The 20,321-nt window shown below is 44.0% G+C and overlaps 2 protein-coding genes across 10 annotated transcripts in view; one reads left to right on the top strand and one right to left on the bottom strand.

Annotated features, from left to right (window-relative positions):
* The window catches only part of ARSH (arylsulfatase family member H), a 61,917-nt gene that overhangs the window by 37,478 nt on the left and 4,118 nt on the right, over positions 1-20,321 (bottom strand). For 5 of the 8 annotated variants that reach the window (XR_006890404.1, XR_006890403.1, XM_046674131.1 and 2 more), the window contains exons 3-4: positions 12,065-12,209; positions 11,043-11,102 (exon numbers count right to left, since the gene is read on the bottom strand). The exons of 1 other annotated variant lie outside the window; for it this stretch is intronic. The gene's annotated coding sequence lies outside the window, so the exon portion shown is untranslated. Of the gene's footprint in view, positions 1-10,049; positions 10,196-11,042; positions 11,103-12,064; positions 12,210-20,321 lie in introns of those variants that run through there. 2 more of the 8 variants (XM_046674127.1, XM_046674130.1) reach the window with 2 other exon arrangements.
* The window catches only part of ARSL (arylsulfatase L), a 24,868-nt gene continuing 4,547 nt past the window's right edge, over positions 1-20,321 (top strand). Inside the window, exons 1-9 of one of the 2 annotated variants that reach the window (XM_046674136.1) lie at positions 1-2,977; positions 3,753-5,242; positions 5,803-5,964; positions 6,829-6,950; positions 8,374-8,496; positions 10,099-10,522; positions 11,762-11,898; positions 15,425-15,559; positions 18,608-18,770. In XM_046674136.1, coding sequence (XP_046530092.1) covers positions 5,220-5,242; positions 5,803-5,964; positions 6,829-6,950; positions 8,374-8,496; positions 10,099-10,522; positions 11,762-11,898; positions 15,425-15,559; positions 18,608-18,770 — 1,289 coding nt within the window. In that variant the 5' untranslated portion in view covers positions 1-2,977; positions 3,753-5,219. The remainder of the gene's footprint in view (positions 2,978-3,752; positions 5,243-5,802; positions 5,965-6,828; positions 6,951-8,373; positions 8,497-10,098; positions 10,523-11,761; positions 11,899-15,424; positions 15,560-18,607; positions 18,771-20,321) is intronic. The other variant, XM_046674135.1, reaches the window with a different exon arrangement.

Here is a 20,321-nt window from a genome sequence, read left to right on the forward strand (position 1 = left end):
TAGAGAATATACACACATATATAAAATATTCTACTTACTGGAGAATAGATACACATAAAATGTATATATAATACATATTATGTATTCTTATGCGTATGAGATATATATATAAATAAAAACGTTAGATGATTAAACTGTTACCTATAATCAGTTTTCAGAAAGCCCCAACCTATAGGGTGACACGTGAGAACTGTCAGATTTCATTAGGTTTAAGAAGTCCCAAATTGAAGAAGTTGGTTGCAATATATGATTCTTCTCTTACTATGGCTTTTTTCCTCCCCAAATCAAAAAGTTCGATCAACGTACACAAAAACTTCATTTTTCCCCTTATTGGAAGTAAAAATTAAAAAAAAAAACAGTCTCCCCAGAGCCATCTAAGAAGTAGAGCTATTTAACGCTACAAATGTCACTATAAAAATTAGCTATGGATATAAACTACTGTGTGTATATATACGTGTGTGTATATATGCGTATGTGTGTGCATATGTATACATGTGTGTGGATGGAGACATATGTATATGTGCACATATGTACATGTGTGTGCCTGTTTATAGATTTGCATGCATATGCGTGTGCACACGTGTGAGTGTGTGTATACACTCCCGGGAAAAGCACGCTGCAGGACAAAGTTGAACCAGGTTTTAGCGCCATTACCCAGCTGTTCGCAAGCCCGGCTGGGCACAACAGACTAGAAAGATTTTCTTAAAAAGCAGCATCTTGAGGCCGACCCTCAATCTCCCAGTTCAGAAAAGCTGGGAGGGAGAGTTGAAACCTCTGATTTAAAAAAGTGCGTCAGGCAAGGCAGGTGCAGAGCCAAGCTGGAGAAACCCCAATTTCAAGTTTCCTACAGCCAGGGGTACAGATCCCATTTTTTTAAAAAGTCACAGAATGCATCTCTATGAGGTGTCCTTTCTGGTTTCTAACCGGGATGGCTCAGTGGACTTCTCCTCTTCCCAATTTCCTGCTGAAAAAGACAGGAATGGGAACTTATCTGGATGAAACTCCAGGGTTTGACCTGACAGCTGTCAGTCTTCCTGTTTTTTCAGTGTAATGAGCTTGGGTCCCTTCTCCTCTCCTCTGATGATACCTTTCACTCCATTTTTTGAAGCTGCCATTAATAGGATTGAAGCACTTTTTTCTCTTAAGATTTATGATAAGTTTAAGAAACATATAGTTATTTAAAACCAGAAGCAAACACGTCCAGTATCCTCTCACAGCTTCACAAAGGGACGGCGGCTTAAAATCCCAAACAGATTAGAAGGGTCCATAATTAAAAGATAAAACATTAAGGGCAAAATTTTACTAAGACCTGTTGTCCTAGGTTCAAAAGAGATGTTGGTGGTTGAGATGAGAAGCACCTTTTTATAGATTATTTTTAAAATAACCAACATACACAAGACATTTGCTCCTGTGAACAAACCATCGATTTTATCCTGATGGGCCTGTTTGCTTTTCTCTTCATAACCTCCAAGCTGAAGTCACTATTTCAGGAACGCGAATTTCCAGATTGTCTTCTTGTGCGTGACCTCTAGGAAACTTTCACATTATCCGTGAAAACGTCCGCCTGTGAAAGGAAAAGGGAAGGTGGTGGCCCGCTGGAGAAAGTGAATCCTTATCCGCAAGGAGTCATTCCCTTTAAACAAGGTAGGAGGGATTTCATAAATGTGGAATAGAAGCAGCAGGAAGAGGAGGAGGCAGATAGGAGGGAGGCAGCGACATTCAGTAACGTGTAGAACCATTTTTGGTCATCACAATTTGGAGCATCTGGCGGGTGGAGCCCAGGGATGCTGCTCAACAGCCTACATTGCCCGGACGCCCCTCCAGTAAAGAACTACCTGACCCCAAATATCAACAGGGCCGCGGCAGAGAGCGCCGTCTGACCACCGAATGGAGAAAGTTAGGACGAACTTCAGGCAACCTGGGAGTTTTGACTCGGATCCTGGAGACTCGTCTCCTTGGGTTGAAGTGGCGCAAAAACAACTACAAGAGTTTTGACCGCCTTTGCGCATCAGCAATGCCATTTAGTCAACCCGGCACAGAGCGGCCTGCATGCCTAAGTAAAGGATGCCCGTGGTGCCTACTTTCCATTTGTCAAATTCATAAAGAATTTTTGCAGCTGTGTAGGCAGAAGATGGTTATTTGGCAAGCGGGAGTCTCCCGTCGAAACTCTACAGTGTTCAGGTCATAGGGACCAAAAATGCACAGGGACCGTAAGGCTGAATGTCTTTACAGGATTCAACACCCAGAAGTGTGCCCAAAGTTCTTAATTGGAAAAGTCTTTGAAAAGAGTCGTTTTTTACGTGTGATCATGCCTGAAACACATATTCTGCTACCCTTATGAAAAAAAAAATTGTGCTCCCTAAAGAACAGAAAGGAAAAAAGTTGGCATGAAGCCGGAAAGGGGTGCACGTGGTCAATTACATCGTTAGGCGGTTAAGCAGTTCCAGCCCGACAGATTCAGACTATTTCAATAGTCAGAGCTGTTTTCTGTCTTCTCTTTGCTCCAGGGGCAGATGCCAGAGGGGGAAAAACAAAACTAGGGAATTTAAAGAGTGTTCAGAGGAATTTTCAAGTCAATTGCTTTCCCAGTTTGGGGCAAAGCCAGCAAACAGCCCCTGAGAGTTGACCCACGGCCAGGAGGGTTTCATTCGACTGGTGAATGAGTGTCACTGTTTCCAGCTGTCTGGCATCCTTCTGCGAGTGTTACATTTTGTAAATCAGAACAGAAGGGCTTCTGTGGAAACCTGGAACATGACGGACAGCGGGACACCTGGGGATTTCCCCGTCCAATCTCTGTGGACAACCTAACTTGAAGCCTTGCCGTTGCTTTGAAGAGTGAATCAGCTACGCACATGCGTGGACCGGACCAGAGGTCTGCAATCCAGGAGCCAGGGAGGGCCTCTCCTGGCAAGAAGACATTCCCTCGGAGAACCAGCCGTGCTCGCTGGCCGGCAGCCCCGAGGGCACCCCCATTCAGGTAACGGGCTTTCCTCGGGTCCCCAGCAAGGCGGTTCCCACGTGTCCAGGGATGCCTGGCAGCTGTGCTAAAGAACATGCCGCTGCCTGGCACACTGGCTCATCTGGAAACATTTTAGAAGCAATTTCCTTAAAGACGATAAGCAACCATAGCCATGACAGATTGGGACCGGGGGAAATTTCTGAAAGGAATGCAGAATCAAGTCAACTAGAAAACGTTTACGGAGGGGCAAGACGTAATGATGCTAGACGCTAAGAGACTGGCGGGCATGTGGAAGTTGAAGAGATGCTGGATGTTAAAAAGTAAATGGGGGCTGGGAGCAGGGCCCCAGGGCACTGGCAAAGGCCGGCTTCCTGCTCCGAGGTCTGGAGGACAGCCCGGGACCAGGCATTGCAAATCCCTTCACTGGAAGAGAATTGAAGGCTAAATTATGGGTTACATTTCACCGAAGAGCTTTTCTTTCTCTTTTTCTGGCTCTTTCTCTCTTTTTTTGTTTTGTTTGTTGAGATATAATTGACAGATCACATTGTGTATCTTTGACGTGCAGAAGGTGTGCATTTGATACATTTATAGGTTGCAAAATGGTCACGACAGTAGCATTTTCTGACACCTTCTTTACGTCGAAGAATTACCGTTATTTTTTCCTGTGTATGGGGAACAATGAAGATCTAGTCTCTTAGCAACTCAGAAGTTGATAACACAATATTGTTGACTATACGTGCATTCACTCTCCAGAACTTATTCAAGCACTAGTTGCAAATTTGTATCCTTAAAGATAATCTCCCCAATTCCTCCACGTCCCTGGGCACACGGCCAGCCGGAGCCCGTCTGCGTGCTTCCTCAGGGAACAGCTCAGATAGGACAGGGTGAGGCTCACAGGAAGGCTGGATACACCCAGCTCTGAAACCCACCCACCACGGATGCCAACATCTCTTCAAACAACTGGTAAGCAGAGCTTCCTGGTCACCCCGAGGGCCATGCCAGGTCAACAGTCACAGATCCTCAGAAGTCCAAAGCTGGCTTCCCTCACGTCTTTGTGGTTCTGTCAACACACAGACAGGGTGCCAGGCATAAGCATTTTTATCACACAGCGTCATCCAGCCATGCTGACATTCCACCTTCAATGGGTTTCCAGGGAAACAGAACCAGAAAGTTAACCTGAGGTCAAGTTCCTGCAGAAAGCGAGAGGATTTGCACTCGTCTGTAGAAAGCAATTTGCATCACCAGATCATTGTGTAGACCAGTAAACCGACATATCGTTCCCCCTCCTATTATGGTTTTACACGGTTGACAGCATACCACACACCCTCCCTACACTCTTACTGCTTTCACTTAAAATATGTTGGATATAACAAAATGTGGTCCATCCATACAATGGAATTTGATTCAGTCTTGAAAAGGAAGGAGATTCTGGCACACGCTACAACATGCATGAACCTTCGGGACATGAGGTTCGGTGAAATAATCCAGTCACAGAAGGACAAATACTGTGTGGTTTCACTTCTATGAGGTCCCTAGAGGAGTCAAATCCATAGAGACAGAAAGTAGGTGGTGGTGCCAGGGGCTGGGGGAGGCGGATGGGGAGCTAGTGTTTAATGTGGACAGCTTCCATTTGGGAAGATGAAAAGAGTTCTGGAGATGGATGGTGGGGATGGGTGTACAACAGTGGGAATGGCCTTAACATCACTGAAAGGTGCCTTTGAAAAAATGGTTATGACGGTCAATGTTTTTTTATGCATTGACCAAATTAAAAACAAATATATATATCGGAGATCATTTCTTATCAATATTCTTATCACTTCATTAGGCATTTTCTTTCCTTGGCACTCCTGCTTTCTATATCAGGCATCAGAAATCTACAGTCCACGGGCAAACTCCACCTATTCTTATAAATAAAGTTTTACAGGAAGATAGCAACACTCAGTCATTTGTGTGCTGCCTGTGGATGCTTTTCAGCAACAAGAGTGGAAAGAACCATCTTGGTGGAAAAATCCAAAATCTTTATCATTTGGCCCTTGACGGACCCGCGTTCTACGTCCTTAACACCGTGTCCAGCATTTTTAAAGCCTTTTCAATAGGGAAGAACACTCTTTGAAGAGGTTTTAGCAGTTGTGTTAAAGTTTTATCGACAGCCTCAGACAGAATCAAAGTTTCCCGATTTCATTTACTACATTAGTTCATTGTCTGCTGCCTACGTTATTACCGACCCCTTTATTTCTTGCAGGAAATAAAAAGAGAGAACATGTTACATCGGGAACCCTGTCGGTAAGATAGGATCACGCATGGTGATTCATCTTCACTTCGGCCTCTGCATTTCTTCATGTCGCCTTCTCAGGATGCAGTGATAACAAAGTGGTCTTGCTCAATACATAACTGATCATGCATCTGGGGGCCCGAGTGTGGAACTCGTGATTAATATAAGTTTTCCATGCTCCCCTATCTGGGGGGGGGGGGGGGGGGGTCTCAGGAAGCTTCAAAAAGAATTGCTTTACACTCTTTCCAGGTGGGCACCAAACCCTGCCATTGGCTAGGTGTCTGGTTTTCCAGAGATGCTATATTGCAAATCTTCTTCTTCAGATCACGCCTTTATTTCGTGACCCTGGGGAGTGGAACAGTATTGCACACGCCCAGGGTCGCATCCGTAAGAGTATGAGTTCTTTTTAACTGAGAAGAAAACCCCAAATGCCTAAGAGATGTACTCAAATTCTTGTGAAGTAGGATGATAATATCAAAGACCCCCCCAAAATAGTGACACCACCTTCCCACTTCCAGAAGTAGTGTAAATGAAATGGAAAGTAGCATTCAGATTCAGCTTTCTTTGGTAGCTTGTCTTTCAGGAGCTGGCTGGCTGTGACAGTCGGTGTGCTTCTGGGTTGGAAGCCCTCGGCTTGCAGCGACTTACCCGGCTCCCGTCCCAACATCCTTCTTCTGATGGCGGATGATCTTGGCATTGGAGACGTCGGTTGCTATGGCAACAACACCATCAGGCAAGGAACAGAGATTGCCCATCGGGTACCCCGACACAGAGACCATGATAATTCACCTAACCCTTGATGTGTGCAATCCGAACTTGAAGAGAATTCTGCATACATTTCTGTCAACATCCCCTAATCCTACCATCTTCTCATACCAGCACTAACCCCGACTCAAATTCATCTCACGTATGACCAATCATTTCACTTTTAAATTTGATTTCCGTCAGCACGATCCATGACGGACAATGTTTTAAAACTCATTGCCATCGCCTCTAAGCCAGAGACCAAAGCTTACCTCACTCTCCGGCCTTCGTCCATCAAGCCGAGTGCCCACTCACACATGCTCTGCTGTAGACAGACAATTCCATGTCCTCTTCATCCCAACATGTGACACACCCATCAGTCATTGCTGGTCCGTGTATCTGAGAATGATGTCACCCCATCAGCTGGGTCACATTCGAATTGTCCATGGAGACCCAGCTCAGGTGCCCCCATGAAGCTAGGTCTGAGTTCCACCCTCGTGTACGACCTACAACGCGTTGGTGCCATGAGGTCAAATCTTCCAGCCAAACACTGGGAGTCCCAAGTCAGAAGGCACCCTGGACTCTCAATTCTGGATTTCCCATGATGCCCATCTCAGTACTAGTAGCACGTTGCAGAAACTCAGTAGATAATGTTGAACCGAGTTGATGTTTCTCTGACGGTTCAGAAGACATCTGAAGTACTTGCCATTGCCTTTTGGTCATTCCTAAGAACACCTTGACATATGAAACGATGCCCGGCAGATTTTCCATTAAATAGCATGTACCTACGCTTCTGGGAGAGCCTGCGTGTCTGTTTGCTAAGAGATAAAACTGTTCGTGTCTCCCTCTGCAGGACTCCAAATATCGACCGCCTCGCAAAGGATGGTGTGATGCTCACCCAGCACATCGCTGCGGCGTCCGTGTGCACCCCAAGCAGAGCTGCCTTCCTAACAGGCAGATACCCTGTCCGATCAGGTTTGTCCTTCCTCAGATCTAACCATGGGTCTCGAGAGGACCTTGCTCCCTTTAACTCCTGCAGTACAACTATTAAAGTCTGGGTCCTCCAGCACGGTGGGAAGGAAACTGTTCAACTCCCCCATATTTTTATCATCAGATTAGAATCTGTAGGAGCTATAGAGCCTCACAGATTGTGGGGTGACACGGGCAGGGACTGGCCCGTTTGCTTGTATTCTGTAATGTGAGTAACCACATGAGGCAGAAGTTGGCAGACATTTCCTGTAAAGAGCAAGATCTTAACTACTTTTTGGTTCATGCGATTGTGGGAGCGGGCAAGTCCAGAATCTGTAAGGGCAGGACAGCAGGCTGAAAACTCAGGCAGGATTTGATGTCGCCGTCTTGAGGCGGGATTCCTTCTGTATCTGGAAACCTCAGTTTTTGTTCTTAACACCTTCAACGGATTGGATGAGGCCCACCCACCTGATGGAGGGCCAGCTCCTTTAGTTAAAGCCAATTGATTGGAGACGTTAGCCGCGTCTACAAAAGACCTTCATAACAACACCTAGAGTAGTGGATTTGTGCTTGTGGGACTAGAGACTGTAGCCTGGCCCATCGGACACATCAAACGGACCCTCACACACCCTCACATATACAGGTCTCTGGCACCCTCTCATGTCTCAGGGATGAAGGAATCTTGGCCAACTTAAGTTGAAACACCTCCACTGTCTTTGTTATGGCCAAGACCTTTTCAGCTTCTGCTAGTCTTTGCTGAAGCAGATGCATTCTCAAACTTTTGGAAGATCTCAGAAAGCATTCTCCAAGTTGTACATGAGGATCACTGAGAACTGCATTGACTCTTTGAACCAGATGAGTCTTCTCTAGTAAGACCGAGTTGCATTCATCAAAACGGTCTAGGAGGCATCGAGCATCTTCTAAGCCAGTGGGTCTCGACTGTACACTCCAGGTCTTTAGAAAAATATTGAATCTACCTTTTAAAACGCTTGGGTAGAGGTCCCGGGTATATCTGAGGCAGGATGAATGCTACCTGTGGCTCCTAACCTTGTCAGCCCAGTAGAATCATCTGGGGGATTCTCAACCAACCATTGACAATCCCAAGATCTACCACTGGCTCACATCAAGAGTTTGATGAAATCATAAAACCACTTTTAATTCTCCTTCCTTTCTCATTTAATTCTCTCTTTGTTTATAACCCTCACATAACAGGAACAATAAGTCCTCTCACTCACGTCTTCAACTAACTAATCATTTCCTTTGCTGCCAAAAATGCAACTCATGAGGCAACACCACGGGGGGAAGTAAATTTCCAATCTAATTTTGAATAATGGGGATTTTCATCAAATATTCTAAACTAAAAAAACAATAGTGGGGACACAAAAATCGATGCGTGATGGTAACGTTTCTTGAAAATGATTCCCCAAAGGTATGGTTTCCAGTAATGGCTATCGTGTTCTTCAGTGGACCGCAGCATCCGGAGGCCTTCCGACAAATGAGACAACTTTTGCAAAAATATTAAAAGACACAGGTTATGCCACTGGACTGATAGGTATGCACATTTTTAAAAGAATTAAGCACATTACTTTTATATGGACAGTATACTTAACTAAAATGAGTGAAAATGAAATGGTTGTGATGCAATTGGAATTTTCCATGACAGAAAGCTCCATGCATACATAAATGACGTCACTACCTAGGCTGCTTGGTGCCAAGTTGATGCTCAAGAAATAACAGCTTAATGAAATAGTCAGCATTTTATACAATTTGCTGGTGCACTATGACAAAAAAAAATCAGAATTTTTTTTTTCTAATTTTATCAAATCACCAACAATTTCCATAATGCTGTTTTTCCCTATTTTCTGCATAGAAACGTGACTGCAAGGCTTAGGACCGCCCTCTCTGCTTCCGTAAATAGCATGCTTATCTTTCGACATGTCGACAAACCATGTCATGTATAGAATGAAATAAAATTGAGGACAATAGCGTTTTGAAAGGGGACCAAGTGGTCATTAGCCACATCATGGTATAGTGATAATTTCTAGTAACAGTGCCATTTACGGATCACAGAGAGCAAGACCAGCTGATTCACTGAATCCCAAACCCAACAGACTCACTATCATTTTCTAAGACAGAAGAGTCTATCCTCACGGGATATTCCTTGGGAAATCCTATGAGGTTCTCGGGATGGCACACACCGTTGGGGTGGTGAGAAGACACACAGGGTCTCTTTATCAACACCCCAGTAGTGACAGCAGAAAACTAAGCATCCTCCATTGATTGACCTTGAAAGTTGGGCTCTGGGCAACCTATCCCCCTGTCCATCACGTCCACCATGCCCCTGACCATCACTATAGCGGTTTAGCAAAGAGAGGGACAATTCCAAAGTCAGGAAATCTTTTACCCATGCTGGTGATATCAGACTATGTTTTCTAGAGCAATCTGACCACTCTGTGCCTTCAATATTGCTCTTCCCCACAGACCGTTGCAAACCCAGGTGTGGCAGACTGAATAACAGTCACCAAAAATATCAGGTCCCAAAGGCTGAAACCTGCACATACAACTTTATATGGAGAAAAGGTCTTTGCAGATAGATATGATTAAGTGAAGGATCTTGAGATGGGGAGATTACCCAAGTGGGCTTTATATGCAAGGACAAGGGTCCTTTTAAGAAGGAGACAGAGAGATTTGACTTCAAAGAGAACACAGTGTGATCACGGAGGCAGGGATGGGAGGGAGGCGGCCACCAGCCCAGGGACGCCTGGAGCCCTAGAAGCTGGAAGAGGCAGGAGGGACCTTCTCTTTGAGCCTCTGGAGGGAGCGCGGCCCTGCAACCCCTTCATCTCAGACTTCTAGTCTCCAGAACTGGGCAAGGATGAACTCCTGTTGTTTTAAGCAACCAAATATATGGTAATTTCTTACAGCAACACAGGGAATGAAAACACCATGTAATGCTGCCGTGCAGGGTCCTTATTCCCCTGAAACAATGAGGCCAGGTTGTGATGCAGATCACAGCAAACACCACCCCCATCCTTCTGCATCCCCACCCCGTCCCAGCACCCAGACGAGTACTTGGAATGTGGCGAGCACACAACACCTACTTACCAAGTGATGAGCAGCCAGTTGTCCCACCAGCATACTTTTCCCCTTTCAGGAAAATGGCATCTGGGTCTCAACTGCAGATCCTCCAAAGACCACTGCCACCACCCACTCAACCATGGATTTGACCATTTCTACGGAATGCCCTTCTCCATGATGGGAGATTGTGTCCACTGGGAACTATCAGAGAAGCGCGTGGGCCTGGAGAACAAACTCAACTTCTGCTCCCAAATCATGGCCATCGCTGCCCTCACATTCACCACCGGAAAACTCATCCACCTGATGGCAGGCTCCTGGGCACTGGTCATCTGGTCAACCGTCGCCGCCATCTTGCTCTCCGTGAGCTCATATTTCACGGGGGCCCTGATTGTGCACGCCGACTGCTTTCTGATGAGGAATCACACCATCACCGAGCAGCCCATGCACTTTCAAAGAACAACATCTCTTATCCTGAAGGAGATCTCCTCCTTTGTCAAAAGGTGGGTGTCCAAGGGGTCACCCTCATCCTAACCTGCTCTGCTTCATGACGAAAATGCTTCGAAAAAGTCTTCTTCTCTAACGGGTATTAGAATGGTGAAAGACGGAAAGAGGTTTTCGGTAACATGGGGCATGGATGATGTTCTGTTGACCCCAACTGGATGACGTCCATTGGCACAAGGGACAGGTCAGTTGAAAGCTGCTGCTGCTCTCTCTGACTTTGGGGCCAGTCCCATCCCCTAACCACCCCCTGATCACCATGGACCATATTTAACTAACATGACAAACGGAGTTACCTGAACAGCCTTTACAATCAATTCTAAATATTTTCAAAGCTCTCTCATCGGGACTAAGATGTCCTGTTGCTAACTTCAGACTAGATGTCAAGTTGAGTGACAAAGGGACCAAGAGTGACACCAGGAAAAGCTTCAATAAACACAGGCAGTTGCACGCTCCCCATGGGTGACGCCATCGAACCCCCGCTTACCTGGTGCCAATGAGGTTCAATTCAATTGAACTTACCTGGTGGTGAAGAGGTGATCACGTTCCAGAACGTTCCTAGAGAGTTCTTGATGGCATCGCCTAGTATGGGTCAGGGATGAAGCCGATCATTAGCTTTCAAATTAAAAAGTTCAAAAGGTGATCCCGATGTGCCCTAATCAAATCTACGAGCTTCACCTTTGCTTGTCTACTTAGATTAGACCATAAATATCAGGTAGAAAGAGGAGGAAGCTGAGGCATTGCCTAGATAGAGGATAACCAAACTGAAATTAATAACCTACTATGTGTCATTTTTAAAGTGTGCTTTCTCCATAACTATTCATGCCTTGAAAGCAATTATAAAGAAAAACCCAACGTGCAATATCACTTATTCTATAAGCTAAGCCTTGAGGCAGGAAAACGTACTGAAATAATTGAACGAAATAACGTCAAATCAGACAGTTGCCTGGGGTTCTCTGTTACTTTCCGTTGTCAGAAGTACACAGAGTTAGAAAATGATAATATTCAGGAGAAAAGAAACATAAAATCCGTGTGGATTTTTCAGTAGACTTTGGAAGTCAAAAGCCATCACAGAACGGGAGTTCTCCATATTGGCTCTTGGAGGACAGAGCAGCAAAGACATTTGAGTAAGGACTTGACCGTCTAGAACCGTATCCTGGCTTTAAGACCTCAATCCCTGTCTTACGAAAAAAACAAAAAATAAAATAAACCCACTCTGGTTGCTTTGTATGTATTTCTAGAAACAAGCAAGGACCGTTCCTCCTGTTTGTCTCTTTTCTGCAAGTCCACACCCCTCTCATCACCACCGAGAAGTTCGCTGGGAGGAGTCTCCATGGGCCGTATGGCGACAACACAGAGGAGATGGACTGGATGGTGGGTAAGTGCCTTTTCCGGGTGAAAACGTGAGGGTCCCTCCTTCAGAAACAGCAGGAGGAGAGGAGATAAAGAAGGAGAAGCTAAGACAATGAAGGCTGAAGATAGAACAGGCAGTCTAAGAATTGCCGTCTCCTTGAACCTTAAAGGTCTGAAGTATGATCACATACGTCTTCATTCTGTTTGGTTCCTCTTCATGACATGGTTTTAGGTGGGTTGGTTTTTCTGTTTTCCCCAGGACACTATAAAAGCCCTGTGGGGTGGGACGGTCTGATCTTCTCCTCCCACTGCCTCCCCGTGGGCTTTCAACAGCACCTGCCACGACAGAAAGTGAAATAATCTCGAGGGAGGCACCGCTTCGGCAAACACATGGATATGGACGTGGTCAATTCCATGCTTCTCAGACAAGGGCTGGGGTACCCTTGGGTTTATGTGGTGGTGGGCCAAGAGGAGCTGCAGAATAACTGTAATCAGAGATTTTAGGGGGAAATGGACTTTTAAAAAATCTGGTAAAAACGTCATCGTGGGAGGCCGGCCCCGTGGCTGAGTGGTTAAGTTCTTGCATCCTGCTTCGGCGGCCGGGGGTTTCGCTGGTTCGAATCCTGGGCGCAGACTTGGCACCGCTCGTCAGGCCATGCTGAGGCAGCCACCTGCATAGCACAACCAGAAGGACCGACAACTAGAATATACAAGTATGCTCTGGGGGGCTTTGCAGAGAAGAAGAAGAAGGGAAAAAAAAAAAAGAAGATTGGCGAGACAGATGTTAGCTCAGGTGCCAATCTTTAAAAAAAAAAGAAAAGAAAAAAGTCATCTTGGAGTAAAGTGCATGATTTGAATGAACTCCTGGGAAAAATGAGGGAAGTTGCAAGACGTGTGCAATAATTCATTTCACGTCCCTTTTGCAGAGAGGCGTCACCTCGTTCCCTTCAGGACAAATTCACTCACCTTTGTCACTAGGGGTCCTTAGTTGGGGAAGATTAAGAATCGCTGGAAAATAGAGGCTATTTTACGTGATGTCAAATGTTGAATGTTTAAAATTGAATTTGCAATGTCACAATTTGGGGAAAAATTAAACTAATAAATGTACAGAGGTATGTAATTGAACACATTGAATTCTATGGTACAGAGTTAAGAACCCCGTAAGTTCATCAAGATGAGGAACTTATCATAAGATACCTCTAAAGAATCTTTTAAATGTCTTCACTTTCTCTCTGTCCTAATTTAGAGCTCAATCTAAATTTTTAATAATTACTTTAAAAATTGATAATTTTTGAAGTAAAAAATCATTCTAATAATGTAGATAGGTGGACCACAGGGGGTTTTTAGGACAAGGAAACCATTCTGTGTGATATTGTAATGGTAGATACATGATACTATGCATTTATCAAAACCCATAGAATGGACAACACATTAGCGAACCCTAAGGTGAACTGTTTAGTTAATAATAGTGTGTCCTATCGGTTCATCAATTATATTATTGCTCAGCTTATCCGTAAACCTACAACTCCTCTAAAAAATAAAATCCACTAATTAAGGCGGGGAAAATAGTCACAAATTTTAAAATCCTTGCTCAAAAACAAGCAACTAAAGAGGAAGAAATGGCTGAAGAACAGATGGAACTAAAAAAAAAAAAAAAAAAAAAAAAACAGAGTGATATGGTTAATTTAAAGCTAACCGTCTGAACAAGTATCTTAAATGTAAATGTTCTAACACACCAATTAAAATGCACAGATTGTCAGATTGTATAAAAAAGGAAGACCCAACCCAAAAGAAATTCACTTTTTAAAAAAATTTGTACCTTTTGCCCACCTTCACCCAATCGCCCCGTCCCCTGCCTCTGGCACCCGCCACTCTTCTCTGTTTCTATGAGTTGGTTTTTTTAGATTCCACATATAAGTGAGATCCTACAGTGTTTCTCTTTCTCTATCTGACTTATTTCACTTATATAGTGCCCTCAAGGTCAATCCATGTTGTTGCAAATGGCAGAATTTCCTTCTTTTTTATGGCTGAATAATATTCCATTATAGATACATTTTATATATATTATATACATATATGTATCTTTATCCTTTTTTTTTTTTTTAAAGATTGGCACCTGAGCTAACATCTGTTGCCAATCTTTTTTTTTTCTTCTTCTCCCCAAAGCCCCCCAGTACATAGTTGCACATTCTAGTTGTAGGTGCTTCTGGCTCTGCTATGTGGGACGCGACCTCAGTATGGCTTGATGAGTGATGCTAAGTCCGCACTCAGGATCCAAACCAACAAAACCCTGGGCCACCAAGGCAGAGCGCTCGAACTTAACCACTCGGCCATGGGCCGGCCCCCTTCTTTATCTTCTTTACCCATTCATCCATTGATGGACGTGATGGTCGTTTCCATATCTTGACTACTGTAAATCCACTAGTCCCCTCTTTTGTTCAGTTTTGCTTTCCATGGGTTCAGTTACCTGCGGTCAACCACGGTCCAAAAATATTAAAAGGAAAATTCCAGAGAAATAATGCATATGTTTTAAGTTGCATGCCATTCTGAGCAGCAAGATGAAATCTTGAGCCCCCCTACTCTGTCCCACCCAGGATGTGAATCTTCCCTTTGTGCGGGGATCCGTGCTGTAGACGCCACCCGCCCGTAAATCATTTAGTAGCTGTTCCAGTTATCAGATCAACCGTCACAGTATCACAGTGCTTGTGTTAAGTAACCCTTATTTTGCTTAATAATGGTCCCAACGAGCGAGAGTCGTGATGCTGGCATTTAGGATACGCCAAAGAGAAGCCATAAAGTGCTTCCTTTAAATGAAAAAGTGAAAGTTCTTGACTTAATGAGGAAAGAAAAAAAATCATATGCTGAGGTTGCTAAGATTTACGGTGATTTTTGTTACAGTATATTATTATAATTGTTCTATTTTATTGTTAGTTATTGTTAATCTCTTTCGGTGCCTAATTGATAAGTTAAATTTGATCATAGGTCTGCAGGTAGAGGAAAAAATGTAGTGTATGTAGGGTTCGGTACGATCTATGATTTCTGGCATCCACTAGGGGTCTTGGAACATACGCCCCTCAGATAAGAGGGGACCAGTGTAGTGATGCAGTGAACATGGGGGAGCAGACATCTTTCGTGTGACTATAAGAAACACAGAGCCACCTTTGACCATTCTTCATCAACGTCCACACATCTCCAACGGCGTTTCAGCCTTCTTCCCAGACCCCCTTGATCCCTGTCCATTTTTCTTTGTAATCTCCTTTGGCCTCACTTTTTAGTTTTTGCCCTTTTGTCCTCTGTAGCAAATACCCTGTAGCTGGCCTAAAACTTTTTGCAAACAGAATGGGCACATATTATGAAAACGCACATCAGTCTTAGATCAAGGATGCTCCGACGAGCCAAAATGTATTACTTCTCGCTCCCATTACTATGCTTTGAAACTAAAGACTCATTCTCATGGAGAGTTCCAAAATGCAGAAGCACAGCCCGAGTAATTTGGTTATTCAGATAGTCTTCTGTTTTTTGACTGACTCAAACACATCTATTCTCTCCAGGGCAGATACTTGATACTTTGGACGTGGAAGGTTTGACCAACAACACCCTCGTTTATTTTACATCGGATCACGGGGGATCCTTAGAGGCTCAACTCGGAAACAACCAATATGGCGGCTGGAATGGGATATATAAAGGTAACAATGAGAGATTCCCAGCTCCTTGTCTATGGTCTTCCCCTCTTCCCTACAATTCCCAACCCTTCCAGTGGAGCGGGGCCACCCCCCTCAAGAGAAGCATATACTGTTAACCAAAGACTTTGATTTTCAATTCAGGGCAGAAATTACAATTTGTCACGCTCAGATTGGAATTTTTTTGCACAATTCCGTGTTCACAGGACTGTGCAACCATCCCCACTACTTAATTGCGGGACATTTTGATCACCTCCAAAAGGAACTCGGTACCCAGCTGCAATCATTCTTTGTTTTCCCCTGTGCCCAGCCCCCGGCAACCGCTAACTTATTTCTTCCTCTATCTATTTCCCCATTGTAAACATTTCATGTAAAGGGAACTTGGCAGCATGTGGTCCTTTTCAACTGCCTTCTTTCATTCAGCATGATGTTTTCAAGGTTCATGAATGTCGTAGCGTGTGTCAGTATTTCAATCCTTTTTATGGCTGAATAATATTCCACTGTATGGATGGGCCACACTGTGTTTATCCAGGCATCTGCTGACGGACTCAGGTTTGAATTTTATATTCAGGCAAGGCATTCAAGGACGGTGAGCACCCCTGGGGGCCACAATATATTCAAACTAGGATTCTATTGATTGTGGACACAATCTTATTTGATGTACCACAGAGATGGTACAACATGCTGCCAAAAATAATGTGGCTCAACACTTTCTTTTTCATTTAGAAAGCTTAATCTTTTTTATAATAGTGAAAGAATTTGTTTAGACCAACATTGGCACATATGCTTAACATGCATTGGTCAATTACATACACCTTGGGAGTCCCACTCCACTGAAACCCTTTTCACGTCACTGTCATCTATGTCCATATTTCCTCTACCCAGCATCCTCCACTGTGCCAAACAGCGTGTCAGTAACACTGCCCCTCTGACAACCTGCTACTCTACCAGCCCACAAACACATTTCTTCCCCTCCTCTGACTCCACGGTCTGCGAGTTTTAGTGCATACACACAGGGAATGGCAGCTAGCTGTTCATGGTCACCCAGCCTGCAGCTATTGTCAAAATACGTGCACCTGGGCATCTGGGAAAGATGGCGTATGCATCCTGAAACAAGGTCTGGTCAAGGATTTGGAACTTACCAAGCAAAGTCACAAAAACGGGAAGAACTGAAATGATCATTGTGGTAGGAAAAACAATGGTCCCCAAGGATGTTCACATCCTAATCCCCATGTGGCAGACAGAATAATATCCCCCAAGGACGTCCACATCCTCATCCCCGTGGGGTAGACAGAATAATGTCCCCAAAGACGTCCACGTCCTCATCCCCGTGGGGTAGACAGAATAACATCCCCAAAGAGGTCCAAGTCCTGACCCCTGGAACCTGCAAAAACTTTATATGACAGTAAGGACTTCACAGATGTGATTAAGAATCCTGAGATAGGAGACGATCCCAGATTATCCAGGTGGGCCCAGTGTAATCACAAGGGTCCTTAGAAGAGGGAGCCAGGAGGGTCTGAGTCAGAGAGAGCGAGAGGGAAGGAAAGAGGGAGAGAGACATTGGGAGATGCTACACCGATGTGCTTGAAGATGGAAGAAGGGGCCACAAACCCGGGAGCATGGTGACCCCCACAAGTTGGAAAAACCAATGAAACAGTTTCTCCCCTGGGACCTCCAGAAGGAACTGACAAGGTGAGGCTGGCATTAGGGCCATCAGAAGATTGACTGTGGGTGAAAACCATCCAAGGGAAACATAAATGAATATGACTGCATTCGTTTTCTGTGTCTACTGTAACAAAATACCAAAAACGGCATAAACAACAGAAGTCTATGCTCTCAGAGTTCCGGAGGCCAAACGGCTGACAGCAAGATGTCAGCAGAGCCATGCTCTTTCGGAAGCTTCCAAGGGAAGACGCTTCCTTGCCCCTTCCAGCTTCTGGGGGCGGCCGGCAATCCGTGGCGTTCCTCGACCTGTAGATGCATCCTTCAGCCTCTTCCACCATTGTCACACGGCCATCTTCTCCTTGTGTCTCTTCTCCTCTTCTTATAGGGACATTCGCGATGAAGCACCCACCCTGATCCAGTAGGAACTCATCTTAACTAATCACCTCTGCAAAGACCCTATGCACAAATAAGGTCACATTCTGAGTTCCTGGGGGGTACAACACCAACCTATCATTTAGGGGTTGGGGGGGTACACCATGAAACCCAAACCGGTGACAAAGACGAGAAAAACATCCAAGCCGTAAACATGTAGAAACCAGAGAAATGCGATGGGCTTCAAAGGAAGGCATTCACAGCGGCATGGGCAAGAAGAACGAGCGAAGAGTGAAGGGAGATGGGGAAGGATGACAAATAAGCACGAAGATGATACGAAATAGCACGGGTCCCGAGACAATCACATGGATCCCATGTGAGATAATGCTCTGGAAAACCACCAACAGCAGGGAGAAAATATGAGCAAGATAAAATGCTTTCAGGGATGCAACTTAGGGCTCCCAAAGAATTAGTCTCATAATTAAGAAGTCTGAGAGAGGGTCTGGCTCGGTGGCACAGCAGTTGAGTTTGCATATTCTGCTTCCGTGGCCCACAGTGTGCTGGTTTGGATCCTGGGTGCCTACCTAGCACTGCTCATCAAGCCGTGCTGTGGGGGGGGTGCAGGGGGTCCCATATAGCAGAACTAGAAGGACCTACAACTGGAATGTACAAATACGTACTGGGGCTTTGGGAAGAAAAAAAAAAAAGGAAGATTGACAACAGATGTTAGCTCAGGGCCAATTTTCCTCACCAAAAAAAAAAAAAAAAAGTTGTTTGAGGGAAATTGCAATGTCCCCGTGTCACTCAGCAACATGGAAGACCAACACCCAGGTTAGTAAAGAATATAAAAATCTAACCTCTCTTGGGGAGGAATTTAATGTTCTCAGGTAATTAATAAGAGAAAGAGAAGGAGAGAAAGAGAGAGAGTTTTAAAACAAGCAAAATGCTTAAGTCACCCAGGGTAAGCAACTACTTCTGATTTTTAATCAGATTCTTTCTGTTCATGTTTAAACACAGGTGGCAAAGGCATGGGAGGCTGGGAAGGTGGGATCCGAGTTCCAGGAATATTCCGGTGGCCCGGGGTGCTGCCGGCCGGCCGAGTGATCCACGAGCCCACCAGCCTGATGGATGTTTTCCCCACTGTGGTCCAGCTGGGGGACGGCCAGGTGCCCCAGGACAGGTAAGGAACAGCCCAAGAAGGCAATTCAATGTTGCAAAGAGACAGCACGTCGGTGAAACGTCACTGTCTCTTTTGCATTGTGTGAGCCATCCCTGAAATGAGCATCTGGAAAAATGCTTCAGTCCCCGAGTATTATTCACCGGGATCAAATGTCTGCTTCATGTGTGCTCAAAATGTCCATTTCCCTTCTCCTAACGCTCACGTGGAGCCCACTTTGTTGTAAGGGCGATTGTCGTTGAAAAATCCAACCATTCATCACAAGAAACTACTTTTGATCCAGTGTGGTACAGACTTTTTATATGATTCCACTTATGCTTGTCTTAAAAACTTCTGAAAATTTGGGGGCAAACAGAAAGAAGATAAAACTATTTCATAATCTTAGTCTAGAGATGAATACATAACTAAATGGTATGATGCACAGATATATACATTTAGAGATGTTACATATTCATATATATTTTATATATATTCTTTTTCTTTTTTTTTTTTTGGTGAGGAAGATTGTCCCTGAGCTAACATCTGTTGCCAATCTTCCTCTTTCTGCCTGAAGAAGAGTGGCCCTGAGCTAACATCTATGCCCATCCTCCTCTATTTTGTATGTGGGATGCCGCCATAGCATGGCTTGATGAGCGGTGTGTAGGTCTGCACCCCGGATCCAAACTTGTGAACCCCCGGCCACTGAAATGGAGCACGTGAACTTAACTACTATGCCACTGGGCCAGCCCCAATATATATTCTTTATATATTACTATATATAACATACATTATTTTATATACTTATTTATATGTATTTAGAAATCTTTGCACACAGACAAAAAATTTAATGGCTCCACGGTATTTTCTTTCAACCACCCTCTTATAGATGGACATTAGCCTTGCTTTCAAAAAAAAAAAAAAAAAATACTGTTTTGTCATTTTACTGCCTGACATGATTAGCTCCTTAGTAAAAATCTTGGAAATTGAATTCCTGGATCAAAGAGTACGGCCACTTATAGGTAAATCTCTTGATACATTTTGTCAGATTGTTTCTAGGAATTGCTACCAGCCACATGTGAGAGTGTCTCTTTTAAAAACAACAGAACAAAAATCAATTTGAATAGTAGATATGTCATTTATTTATTACACATATAAAGTACACGTGGGTGTTATAATTTCCATGCCTTCACTGGAGAGATTGAATATTTCATACCTTTACTTCCCATTCTCCTTTTTCTTTTCTGACATTGAATATCTTGCCTCTGATTGATTTTTTTTCCTAATTGGCTGCTAGCCTTCTTATTAATTTATAATATTTATGTGTTTTAAAAATAAAAAACTGTTTGTCATGTATATTGCAAATGTGTTTCACTAGAATCTAAAATTCAAACATATATTGTTGGTTGGTTTCATTGATATGTATATACACATAAACATATGCACTTTTCTGTACGTGTGTATGAATATGTATATCTGGAGGTGAAATGATATATATATGGATATATGTGCACACACATATATATCCGTTTATTATAAATATTTATTTTAATGTTATTTTACATACACGTTATTTAT

The sequence above is a fragment of the Equus quagga genome, chromosome 10 (genome assembly GCF_021613505.1).
Source record: "Equus quagga isolate Etosha38 chromosome 10, UCLA_HA_Equagga_1.0, whole genome shotgun sequence".
NCBI lineage: Eukaryota > Metazoa > Chordata > Mammalia > Perissodactyla > Equidae > Equus > Equus quagga.